At 57.7% G+C, this 13,061-nt stretch overlaps 1 protein-coding gene across 3 annotated transcripts; it reads right to left on the bottom strand.

Moving 5' to 3' along the window:
• Positions 1-700: 700 nt before the first annotated feature.
• HSPBP1 (HSPA (Hsp70) binding protein 1) lies at positions 701-8,314 on the bottom strand. Of its 3 annotated transcripts, none has more exons than XM_084906486.1 (8): positions 8,163-8,314; positions 7,498-7,826; positions 4,562-4,766; positions 3,659-3,883; positions 2,640-2,773; positions 2,424-2,520; positions 1,946-2,035; positions 701-1,132 (listed from the first exon to the last, which is right to left on the bottom strand). In XM_084906486.1, exons 2-8 carry the CDS (start codon positions 7,723-7,725, stop codon positions 732-734), a joined length of 1,380 nt encoding a protein of 459 aa, XP_084762612.1. In that variant the 5' UTR covers positions 7,726-7,826; positions 8,163-8,314; the 3' UTR covers positions 701-731. The 3 variants fall into 3 exon arrangements, 2 of the variants coding, with proteins under 2 accessions (XP_084762612.1, XP_084762613.1); XM_084906487.1 differs by having other exon boundaries at positions 711-1,132; positions 1,946-2,057; positions 2,618-2,773; positions 8,163-8,313; XR_014796988.1 differs by having other exon boundaries at positions 842-1,132; positions 1,946-2,057; positions 8,163-8,313.
• Between the last annotated feature and the right edge of the window lie 4,747 nt (positions 8,315-13,061).

The following is a 13,061-nucleotide window of genomic DNA, read 5'->3' on the forward strand; positions in this document are numbered from 1 at the left end:
TGGTTGAGCGGCCACCTATGAACCAGGAGGTAACGGTTCAATTCCCGGTCAGGGCACAGGCCTGGGCATTGGGCTCCATCCCGTGTGGGGCATGTAGGAGGCAGCCAATCAGGGCAGAGGAACACGGTTCGGGGTGTAGCCCAGGCCTGAATCCTGGCTGGGGGACCCTGGCCGTGGACTAACCACCCTGGGCTTGGCTTCCTCATCTGGAAAATGACAGCGCTCAGGGCTGCTGGTGGCTACCGGGGAAACCTTCACCTGACCTGAAAAGCAGCTTCTTGGAGGCTGCGAGGCAGTCCCTCTCCCCGCCCCAAATCTGAGAAGGCTGGAGACAAGGCGGGGTGCTTTGCAGGTGGGAACGTACCCCACAGGCCAGCCTCCCCCCCTCGGGGCAGCACCACCCGCTGTGGGTGCACCCGCTCCCTCCCACCTTCTGTCAGTAGCTCCCTGAGGCCTGAGAGAGGGCTCTGATTGGTGGGGCTGAGGTCACAGGACACACACCTTGCACTGGATGCTGGGAAAGAGGGCTTCAGCCTTGGGGCCTGCGGTGTGAAAACCTGCCATTTGGGTTTCCCCAAACGGAGGAGAAATGGGCGAGGAGGGGTGGCCAAGACAAGGAGTGGGTGTGCCCTCCATGACACCGCAGGATCTAGCCACCGCCAGGAGGGGGCCCCTGGCCGGCAGCTGGACAATGACAGGCGACAATGGCTCTGGGTTCAGAGAGCAGCACTTTATTCCCGGGTCCCGCCCACCCTGACCCTCCAGGGGCTCCCGGGTCCCCCAGGACCGAGCCCCGCCCCAGGCACCCTGCAGGGGAGGTGACAGAGGCCGCTGCGAAGGAGGGAGAGCAACACCTTTATTGGAAGACAGCGTGGGCGCTCGGGGGGCGGAGTGAGAGCAGGGGGGGGGGGCAGGGCCGCGCCTTCCTCGGGCCCCTCCAGGGGGCTGAGCAGAGGCGGCTGGCCGCAGCGGCCGCACCAGCGGCCCCGCTCTCCCTCGGGAGAGGAGGGAGGCCAGAGGCCCAGGGTTCCCACGGAGAGGGGCCGGAACCGCCGGTTCACCGGTCCATGCTGTCGTCCGTGGGGCTGGAGAAGCAGGTCTGCAGCAGCTTTTCGCAGAACTCCAGCTCCTCCTGGGTGGGGCGAGAGCGGGAGCCTGAGTGCCGAGGCCGGGCCCTGCCTCCAGCAAGCACCCACCGAGACACCCCCACTTCCCGCCCGGCCCTGCCCCCAGCAAGCCCCCACCGAGACAGCCCACTGTACCGCCCGGCCCTGCCCCCAGCAAGCCCCCACCGAGACATCCCCACTTCCCACCCAGCCCTGCCCCCAGCAAGCCCCCACCGAGACACCCCCACTTCCCGCCCGGCCCTGCCCCCAGCAAGCCCCCACCGAGACAGCCCCCTTCATCGCCCAGCCCTGCCTCCAGCAAGCCCCAACCGAGACACCCCCACTTCCCGCCCGGCCCTGCCTCCAGCAAGCCCCAACTGAGACAGCCCACTGTACCGCCGGCCCTGCTGCCGAAGCCTCTGGGCTTCTCCGACCTCCGCCCAGGCCCATGGCTCACCCTTCTCTTCCCACCCACGTCTGGACTCCTGCCCTGGACCCCAGGTCTCCCAGCCTCGGGTCACCCTACTTATCCCACTGAATCCCACCCGCGGACACGGACGGCAGAAGCCAGGACAGCCAGCGCTGAAGGGCTGGGCCGCAGACAAGGTGTCTGCCCGGCACAAACACGCCCAAACAGAAAGGAAAGAACCAAGGTGGCGGTAAAATAATTGCGGTTCATCACGTGATGTACATAACGAGGAGAGTGATTTATGAGTTCGTTAGCCCTTTAAGAAACTGGGACACGCGAGGCACATGGGCGGCGGTGGTGGTGCGGGCCGCAGGGTGCCGGTGATGGGAGCCGTGAATGAACGGGGACAGCGTGGAGGGCGGACGCCCACCTGGTACTCCTCGTGCTGCTGCAGCAGCTGGCAGCGGTGCCGGAGCAGCTCCTCCAGGCCCAGCTGCGGCTCCCGGCACTCCCGCACGCCCTGGGGGAAGTCTGTCACCAGGCTGCGGGCACAGGACGGCAGGTCTTGGCACCTCCCTCCACACACACACCCTCCCCGGGAGCCAGCGCCCCCCACCGAACCCCAGGTCCCCCGCTGCACAGGGGTCTCCTGGGATTTGCACAGAACGGCACCGAGCACCGGGCCGGCCGGGGCTGCGGCTCACTCGGCTGCCCCATCCTGTCGTTCTATTTCAGACGCTGATGCACTTGGACCGTGGGGGTGGGGGTGGGGGTGAAAGAGCCTCTCCCCTTCCTCCTGCGTCACTCCCCTTACAGGTGAGGAAACTGAGGCTCAGAGAGGGGAAGCCCAGACTCCGGGGTCCCGGAGAGAGGAGGCCGAGCCGCGGTGCATTGTGGGAGGGGCGCACCTGCACAGGGCTCCCAGCACGTGCTCGTGGAAGGGGCTGTGCTCTGTCCGGACGAGGGCCACCAGCTGCTGGACCATGCCCATGGCGCACAGGGTCCCTGCGGGAGGACGGGGGTCAGAGGGCGGCCCCCTCGGTGCACTCCCTGCCCGCCGCCACCCCCCAGGACCAGCCGGCCCCTGCCCCGGCCACCCCACCTTTGTGCTCCGGGTGGCCCACCAGCAGGTTCTGCAGCAGGAAGGCTGACTTGACCTTGAGCTTTTGCACCTGCTGCTGCATGGCCCGCATCAACACGGAGAAGCCGTCCAGCCGGAGGAACTGCAGCAGCCCCGCCTCCTGCTCCCGGACCAGGCCTGGCGGGGGAGAGGAGGGGCCTCACAGTCACAGTGACCGCCATGGCCGCCATGGCCACCATCATCACCACCACCATCACCACCAACAACACCATCATCACCACCACCATCATCATCATCATCACCATCACCACCATCATCACCACCACCATCATCATCATCATCACCATCATCATCACCATCATCACCATCATCATCATAATCATCACCATCACCACCACCACCATCATCACCACCACCACTACCATCACCACCACCACCACCATCACCAGCACCACCACCACCATCATCATCATCACCACCACCATCATTATCACCACCACCATCATCATCATCATCATCACCATCATCACCATCACCACCATCATCATCACCATCACCACTACCATCACCAGCACCACCACCATCACCACCATCACCACCATCATCACCACCACCACTACCATCACCAGCACCACCACCATCACCACCATCATCACCACCACCACTACCATCACCACCACCATCACCACCATCATCACCACCACCACTACCATCACCACCACCACCACCATCACCAGCACCACCACCACCATCATCATCATCACCACCACCATCATTATCACCATCATCATCATCATCACCACCACCATCACCACCACCATCATCACCACCATCACCATCACCAACAACACCATCACCAACACCATCATCATCATCACCACCATCATCATCATCACCATCACCACCACCACCACCATCACCACCACCACCACCACCACCACCACCATCATTATCACCATCACCACCATCACCACCATCATTATCACCACCACCATATTATCACCACCACCACCACCACCACCACCACCCCCAGCACCGCCCCCGGCGGGCCCGGACACTCACAGGAGATGGCGAAGAGGGCCTTGACGCGCACGGAGTCGCAGGGGTCCCGGTCCAGCAGCCGCAGCAGCTTGCGCAGGGCGCCCAGGCCCAGCACCTGCTCCTGGATGGCCGCCACGTTCTGGCTGCACGTGCCGATGAGCTGGGCCGCCCGCCACCGCAGCCCCGCGGGCCCCGCCTCCAGGTACCGGCCCACCAGCAGGTGCATGCCCGACAGCTGGCAGAAGTCTGTGCCGCAGGGAGGGGGGTAGAGCCGGGGTCAGGGCTGAGCTGTGCCACATCCATTCCTGAAGCCCTCAGCCCACCCAGTGCCTCAGGATGGACACGGATACACGGGGAGGGGGGGGGGCATGTGAGGACGCGGGAGGGGACAGCCCTGTGAGAGCCAAGGAGAGGGGCCTCTGAAGCAGCCAACCCTGCCGACCCCTGGATCTCGGACTCCCAGCCCCCAGGCTGTGAGGGGCATGTCTGCTGTGTAATTTCTTTTTAAATAGGTTTGTATTGACTTCAGAGAAAAAGGGAGAGGGAGAGAGAGAGAGAGAAACATCGATGATGAGAATCAATGATTGGCCGCCTCCTGCACGCCCCCTACTGGGGATCGAGCCTGCAATCCGGGTATATGCCCACTGAGAATCAGAGACAGTGGGCGGAACCTGTCCCAGGCTGGCTGTGTCCGGGTCCCACGGAGGGCATGAGGCCCACACAGAGAGGGACAGGGCAGGCCACCTGGGCGGGAGTGAGAGGCAGATACAGGTGGACAGGCTGGAGGCTGGGAAGCAAGCCAAGACCAAGGCCGCGGGCTGAGCCGGACATGCGCTGAGGAGGCCGGGCAGGCGGGGGGCCGGAGGCAGAGGGTGGCCCGGCGGCTGGGAGCGGGCAGGCACAGGGGGGGGGGGGGGGGGGTACCTGCGGCATTGTCCATGTTCTCACACAGGTCCGCCAGCAGCTCCAGGGCCCCCTCGCGCTCCTGCTGGTCGGTGGCCAGCTCGGCCTCGCCGGCGGAGGCGGGCGTGGGCTGGGACAGCACGCGGAGGCAGTTCTTCATCTGCTCCACCTCCTCCCGCTGGCCCCGGCAGGCGGCCGACATGGCCTCCTGCAGCCACTGGCGCCTCTGGGGAGGGGGGGGGGGGCATTAGCAACGACGGGAGCGCTGACTGCGCCTTCCGTCCACACTCACCTATGGAGCTTCGTTTCCACGGACAGACGTGTCTAGACACGAAAGAGAGGGGGGGGGGGGAAGGCAGGGCTCCCGGGGTCTGTCCTGACTCCCTAGAACAGGGGTCTTCAAACTACGGCCCGCAGGCCACATGCGGCCCGCAGAGGAGTCTGATCCGGCCCGCCAGGTTTTTTGGGCAGTGAGCGCAGCCGAGGTGTTACAGTAGGAATTAGTAGTTCATGTAGTCCGGCCCTCCAGCTCTCTGAGGGACCGTGATCTGGCCCCCACTTTAAAAAGTTTGAGGACCCCTGCCCTAGAAGGAGATGGAGAAGGCAGCAGGTGTAGAGCAGGAGAAGGAGATTAGAACTTGTTTTTTTGTTTGTTTCTTTACATATTTCTTTTTTATATATTTTATTGATTTATTTTTTACAGAGAGGAAGAGAGAGGGACTGAGAGTTAGAAACATCACGGAGAGAGAATCATCGATCAGCTGCCTCTTGCACACCCCACTGGGGATGTGCCTACAACCAAGGCACATGCCCCTGATTGGAATCGAACCCGGGACCCTTCAGTCTGCAGGCCGACACTCTATCCACTGAGCCAAACCGGTCTCGGCTGTTTATATATTTCTTTATTGATTTCAGAGAGGAAGGGAGAGGGAAGGAGAGATAGAAACATCAATGATGAGAGAGAATCATGGACCGGCTGGCCCCTGCACGCCCCACACTGGGAATGGAGCCCGCAACCGGGCCTGTGCCCTGACCAGGAATCCAACCGTCACCTCCTGTTCTTGGGTCGACCCTCAACCACTGAGCCAGACAGTCTGAACTGTTTGTTTGGTGTTTGTTTGGTTTTTGAGAGAGGGGGAGGGGGAGAAACAATGACTTCTTGTTCCATCCAGCCATGCATTCATTGATTCTTGTAGGTGCCCTGACCCGGATCGAACCCGCAACCTTGGCCCATCAAGATGATGCTCTAACCACTTAGCTGCCAGCCCAGGGCCTAGAGCTCGCTGTTAACGCGTTATGTTTTGTTTGTTTGTTTTTTAAATATATTTTATTGATATTTTACAGAGAGGAAGAGAGGGGGATAGAGAGTTAGAAACATCGATGAGAGAGAATCATTGATCAGCTGCCTCTTGCACACCCCCTACTGGGGATATGCCTGCAACCAAGGTACATGCCCTTGACCGGAATCGAACCTGGGACCCTTCAGTCTGCAAGCCGACGCTCTATCCACTGAGCCAAACCGGTTTCGGCTATTAACGCGTTATGTTTGAGGGATCTATGACGGAGGCTGAGAGGCACCCGTGACTGCCACCCTCGACGAAGCACTGGTCTCCCACAGTGCCCCCTGCTGGATCCAGCCACCGCCAGGAGAGGGCCCCTGGCCCGCAGCTGCACGTTTGAGAGTCCTCAGGTAAAGCCGCTGCAGGATATGAGCTCACACAGGAAGTGAGTGCAAACGAGAGGAGAGGCCTGGCCTGGCCGGTGTGGCTCAGTTGGTTGGGTGTCCCAAGGCACATGTCCAGGGTTTCGGACTTGACCCCCAGTAGGGGGCCTGCAGGAGGCAGCCAATCAATGTTTCCATCTCTCTCTCCTTTTCCTCCCTCTCTTAAAAAACAAACAAATAGTAAACTATATTTCAGCCCTAACCAGTTTAGCTCAGTTGATAGAGCGTTGGCCTACAGACTCAAAGGTCCCACGTTCAATTCCAGTCAAAGGCATGTACCTTGGCTTTTTATTTTTAAAGTTGATAATAATAATAATGCTAAGTATTTTTTAAAATATATTTTATTTATTTTTTTACAGAGAGGAAGAAAGAGGGATAGAGAGCTAGAAACATCGATGAGAGAGAAACATCAACCAGCTGCCTCCTGCACACTCCCCATTGGGGATGTGCCCGCAACCAAGGTACATGCCCTTGACCGGAATCGAACCTGGGACCCTTGAGGTCCCGGGCCGATGCTCTATCCACTGAGCCACACGGGTTAGGTCATTATTATCAATTTTCGACAGAGAAAGGAGATAGAAGCATTGATGAGAGAGAAATGCTGATCACCTGCTTCCTGCATGCCTCCCAGCTGGGGATCAAGCCCTCAGCCCTGGCATGTGCCCTGACCAGGAACGGAACAGGTGACCTCTAGGCGCCTGGGACTACCCTCAACCACCCTGACCACATTACCACCACCACCACCACCACCACCACCCCCCCCCCCCCCCCCCCCCCGCAAGCCCGTGCGCTGAACGAGCAGGAGCCCCAGCTGCCCGCGCTGCCGCCTCAGAACCACCCTCAGAAGCACCGTTATTCTTATCATCACCAACTTGAGACCCAGAGAGTCTCAGAGACACCCCAAGGTCACACAGCTGGAAACCGCGGAATCCAGCCTTGTTTGCTTTTCTTTCTCCCACGAGGCCGAGGCCGGTCAGCCTCCCAGCACGGGACCCCGGGACCTGCCCCCTCAGACTGTTCTGAGGTCTGACCTTCATCCCGGCTGCAATGACCCCATCTGGCACAAACATAGCGGACCGCGCCTTCACACCCGGACTCCCTCCCCTGCCCCCCCCCCCAACACACACACACACACACACACACACACACACACACACCGGGAAACCCCCAAGCCACGCTTCCCCAGGCAGAGCTGGCCCCACCCCTCCCCAGCTTCCTGCACCCCAGCCTTTACCTCCTCGCTCATGGGCTCCGGAGGGGGGTCCGGCTCGTCAGAGCCCGCCGTGATGGCCATCTGCAGCAGGCCCTGCAGGTTGCGCGGGTGCGGGGGGTGGCCCGAGCCCCCCGAGGAGGAGGAGCCGCCGCCGCCGCCGCCGCCGCCGCCGCCGGAGGAGCAGCCCTGGGAGGAGGCCGGGGGCAGCGCCAGGGGGAGGCGGCTGCCCCCCGGGCCTTGGTCCGCCATGGGCTGCTTGCGGAGGAGGGGGGAGTGCGATGGGGGGTGTGGGGTGGGGGTGGTCGCCGCGGAAGTAGCTCGGGTGTCCTGGAGGGTCCACTCCTGGGGGTCTGCCGAGAAGGCGGCGTTTTAGGGGAGCTCGGCGCCCCGCCATGACCCGGAACCGCTCCGCCCGCACCCACCTCCACCCACCGCCCCTCTCCTTCCTGCACACCCGCCGGACCCTTCCCCAAAGCCGCGAGCCCCGCCTCCCTCCCTAGCAACAGGCCCCACCCCCTCTCCTGGCCACCTAGCAACCCCCTCCCCTAGGTCCAGGGCGCGCGTCCCCGTCTCTTAGCAACGCCGCCGTCCCGCCCCCAAAGCAGCGAGCTCCCCCTTGGGTCGTCGTATCGACGGACCCCCTCCCTCCTCTCCGAAGAGCGGGGCCGGAGCGGGGCGCACCGCACCTCTCCGGGCCTCGAGTCGCCGCCGCTCACTGAAGTCAGCGTCAGCCGCACCTGACGCCAGTGGGCGCCGCCATCTTGACCGGAAATACGCAGCTCCCGCCGGGGAAATTTCCGGCGCGCCCAAACCTGCTTCCTCGCTGGGGCGGAGGCGTTTGCGCAGCTTTAAGCCCTACCTACCCGACAGCTTTGCCCCGCCCCTCGACAGACCACGCCCTCGCCTGCCTCTTCCTCTAAGCCCCGCCCCCTCCCGTCCCGCGCCCCGCCCCTTAGCGAGCCGGGATTCTTCGTCTTCCTTACGAGATCCACCCCGGCCCTGCTATATGCCCCGCCCCCTCAGAGCTGGCCCCGCCTCCTGGAGACCCCGCCCTCTCCAACACTCCGCCCAGCCCCGCCACCTGAGATCCCGCCCTTGTTCTAGGCCTTTCGGCCCCACCCTTGTCGTGGCCACGCCCCTGCTTTGGCCCCGCCCCGCCCCGCCTCTATCATTTGCAGGTTGAGCTGGTCCCTCACCTGCAGGCCTTTTCCCCTGCATCCGAGGCTCCACCCCACTACTTCAGCATTTTTCAGAGATGTTGCCTGGTGTGCCGTAGGTGCAGACAAGACAAGAATTTTATAATTTTTCACTATTTTGTTTACTTAATATTTCATAATAAAGTAATTATAAAATACTTTCTTTGTGTTTATTTGATTCCTATTCAAGAGAATTACTTTATATATAGTCAATATAGGCACAGAGTTAAATTTTTTAACATTTTCTAATGGTGGTGTGCCTCGTGATTTTTTTCATGAAACAAGTGTGCCTTTGCCCCAAAAAGGTTGAAAAACACTGCACTACTTTACTGGAGCCCTGCGTTCCAGATACCCCTACCATCTGGCCGAGTCAGCTATTGACCCCAATCTTTCCAAAAATCGGGACTTTTTTAAAACGCCGCGGGACGTGGGACAAATGGTTAAAAATCAGGACTGTCCCGCTGAAAATGGGACGTCTGGTCACTTTACCCAAGGGCCCTTCTCTTGGCCTCAGTCTCCCCTTTTACCCGTTCTCCACACAGCAGCTCCTGTGCAGACCCTTCTTTTATAAAAAATATATTTGATTGATTTTAGAGAGGAAAGGAGGAGAGAGAGAGAGAAACATCAATGATGAGAGGGAATCATGGATCAGCTGTCTCCTGCACGCATGCCCCACTCTGGGGATAGAGCCCACATCCCAGGGAATGTGCTCTGACCGGGAATCAAATTGTGACTTCCTGGTTTTTAGGTTGATGCTCACCCACTTGAGCATGTGCAGACCCTTCTTATCACCCCTCTCTACCCTGTAAAATTCTCCGTGGGTGCTGCCAGGTGCAGAGGAGGGGATTCTTGGAGCAAAATGCCCAGGCACGTTTGTCTAGGAAGCTGGCAGCGTTTGCTTTGGGCTGAGCTTCAGGAAACCCTAGTTCTAGTCTTCCATCAGAGCCCCCCCCTTCCAGGAACAGGTTGTAGCCAGCTTTAATTGGGGTCTCCATCTCAACTGTGTTGAGCTGCTGACCCTGGGGTGTGCAGGGCGATATTTTAGATATTTTAGGCTGAGATGGGAAGACAAACATATACTAGTATGTCCTGTGTGAGGATGAGTGTGCGTGAGAGCCTGTGTGTGAGTGCATGTGTGCGTGTGTGTGCATATATGTGAGCATGTGTGTGAGTGTGTGTGTGTGTGTGTGTGTGTGTAGTAGGATACTTATCAGACATGGGTCTGGGCTCATGGGCACCCTACTGTATTCCTTTCCTATGTCTGTGATTAACAAATCACTAAAAAACCTTGGTGGTTTAAAACAACACAGATGTATGATCTTACCGTTCTGGAGATCAGGAGTCCTAAGAGGGTTTCGGACCCGTGGGCTTGCACTGGGCTAAAGTCAGGGCGTCCACCGGACTGTGTGACTTCCGGAGGCTCCAGGAGAGAACCTACCTCATGGAGGCCGCCTGCATTCCTTGGACTGCGGCCACATCCCTTCTGCCTCCCGGTGCCATCGCCTCTGACTCCGAACCTCCCACCTCCCTCTCCTAAGGGCTCTTGGGATTACACTTAGAGCCACTCAGATAATCCGGCTCATCTCAACTCAAGTCCCATCTGCAAAGTCTCTTTTGCCCTGTAAGGCGACGAATTCACAGGTTCTGGGAATTCACAGGTCTGGGGGCCTACCGTACCTACATACACCTAGGCACAAGCCTATCTATCTATCTATCTATAAGTATATTTACATATAAAATTACACATCATACTATGTAAAACCTGCTTCACCAGACCCTTCTTTTATTATATATATATATATATATATATATATATATATATATATATATTATTGATTTCAGAGAGGAAAGGAGAGGGAGAAGAGAGAAACATCAATGATGAGAGGGAATCATGGATCGGCTGCCTCCTGCACCCACACCTCACACTGGGGATCTAGTATATATGCACATATAACATGTAACTATATTATAACATTATATATATATATATATATATATATATATATATATATACACACACATACATACATAGACACACTAGAGGCCAGATACACAAAATTTGTGCAACAGTAGCCTTCCTTCCTCCAGCTGCTGGCACTGACTTCCCTCTGGCCACCAGAAGGCACCTGGGACCTGGGTTTCCCTCGTAGCCCTGGCTTCGTCCAGAAGGTCTTCCAAAAGGATGTCCGATCTAATTAGCATATTTTGCTTTTTTGTTATAAATATGAATATAGGTATAATATGATAGTGGCCTAGCCCTAACTGGTTTGGTTCAGTGGCTCAAGGGTCCCAGGTTCGATTCCGGTCAAGGGCATGTACCTTGGTTGCAGGCACATCCCCAGTAGGGTGTGTGCAGGAGGCAACTGATTGATGTTTCTAACTCTATTCCTCTTCCTTCTTCTCTGTAAAAAATCAATAAAATATATTTTAAAGCCGAAACCAGTTTGGCTCAGTAAATAGAGCGTCGGCCTGCGGACTGAGGGATCCCGGGTTCGATTCCGGTCAAGGGCATGTACCTTGGTTTCAGGCACATCCCCGGTGGAGGGTGTGCAGGAAGCAGCTGATCGATGTTTCTCTCTCATCGATGTTTCTAACTCTCTATCCCTCTCTCTTCCTCTCTGTAAAAAATCAATATATATATATATATATATATATATATATATATATACACTATGATAGTGGCCTAAATTGTGCTCCCAGATAGCATTTAAAAGCCATAGCCTTGTCTGGTTGGATTGCTCAGATGGTTGGAGCGTCCCGTGTAGCAAAATGTTGCAGGTTCGATCCCCAGTCAGGGAAAATACCTAGGTTTGGGGTTCAAACCCCAGCCAGGGTGCATTCGGGAGGCAACCAATAGATGCTTCAATCTTACATCAATGTTTCTCTCTCTCTCTCTCTCTCTCTCTCTCTCTGCCTTCCTCTCTCTCTAAAATAAGCAAACATATCCTTAGGTGAGAATTCTTTTTTTAAAGCCATCCTCTTTACAAAGACCTTTTTTTGAAAATGCATTTATTTTTTATTTTTTTATTGCATTTATTGGGATCATAGTGGTTAACATGCACACATAGGTTTCAGGTTACAATGCCCTCTAGGTAGGATAGTGGTATCATCTCCCAGTTAGGGCAAGACACTTGAGACTGACAGAAGCCCTATGAATAATTACAGAATACCCGCAGTGAACCAGGGCTTCTCAGGGCCTGCTCGACCTGCCTCCTCACCTCCTTCGGTGTCACCCCACCCCCATGCCCCTCCAGCCACCTGGCCCCTTCCGTGATCCTCCCGCCCACTCCACCGGCACAATCCCACTCGGGGCCTCTGAGCTTCCTGTTTCCTGTCGGCCCTGCATCTAAAACACTGCACTCTGCAAAACACTTCCTTTTCCCTCCCCTGCTTCATTCTTCTCTTCAGCGCTGAGCGTGGCCGTCAGGGATCCCGAATTTCCCTTGTTTATCTCGTTTCATCCTTTGCCTCAGCCAGAGGGCAGGGACCTGGTGCTCCATGAGGTCCACTGAATGAGGGTGCTGGGCCGGCAGACTGGAGGGGATTTGGGGTTCCACCAATGCCTCACACCTTGGGGTACCTGATTTAGGGGCGCCCTGGGCCCTGTGGAGATCCAGCTGGACAGATCCGCAGAGGTGTTACCGTGGGGATATACAATCCTCTTGGGGCCCGAGGGAGGATCTGGGGGAGCCTGGGGTGGGCACAGAGGATACATAGGGATCTAAAAACAGCCCTGACCGGTGTGGCTCAGTGGATAGAGCGTCAGCCTTCGGACTCAAGGGTCTCAGGTTAGATTCTGGTCAAGGGCATGTGCCTTGGTTGCCGGCACATCCCCAGTGGGGAGCGTGCAGAAGGCAGCTGATGGATGTTTCTCTCTCATGGATGTTTCTAACTCTCTCTCCCTCTCCCTCTCTGGAAAATAAATCAATAAAATATATTTTAAAAATAAGTAAATAAAAACACACAGGGCCCTCAGGGGGTTTCTGGAAGTTTCTCTGCAGGGACACAGGGAACCCTGGACAGATGTATGCAGCCGAGCTGATGCCAAAAGCACTCCCTGGGCTGTGGGTGGACACGGGTGGGGATGGAGACCCTGGTGGTGGGCGTGGTGGCCCTGGGACAAGACTCCTTCCTTCTCTCTGTCTCTGCCTCTGCCTCCCTCTGCCCCTCCATCCACCCCCCGCCTCCCCCAGCATGCAGCCCCCACAGGGGTGCACCCCCTCGCTCCCCTCCTTTGTCCCTCTCTCTGCGGCTCTTTCCCCATCTCCCCTTCCTCTCCCTCCGGCTGTGCTCCCACCCTCTCCCTCCACCAGCCTCTTGACCCTCGGCCACTACTCAGTCTTGCTCTTGGAGGCTCTGGGTCTCCCCCTGACCCCCCTGGCCCCCCGA

Source organism: Pipistrellus hanaki (assembly GCF_964339955.1).
Source record: "Pipistrellus hanaki genome assembly, chromosome: 15".
In the NCBI taxonomy this organism is placed as follows: domain Eukaryota; kingdom Metazoa; phylum Chordata; class Mammalia; order Chiroptera; family Vespertilionidae; genus Pipistrellus; species Pipistrellus hanaki.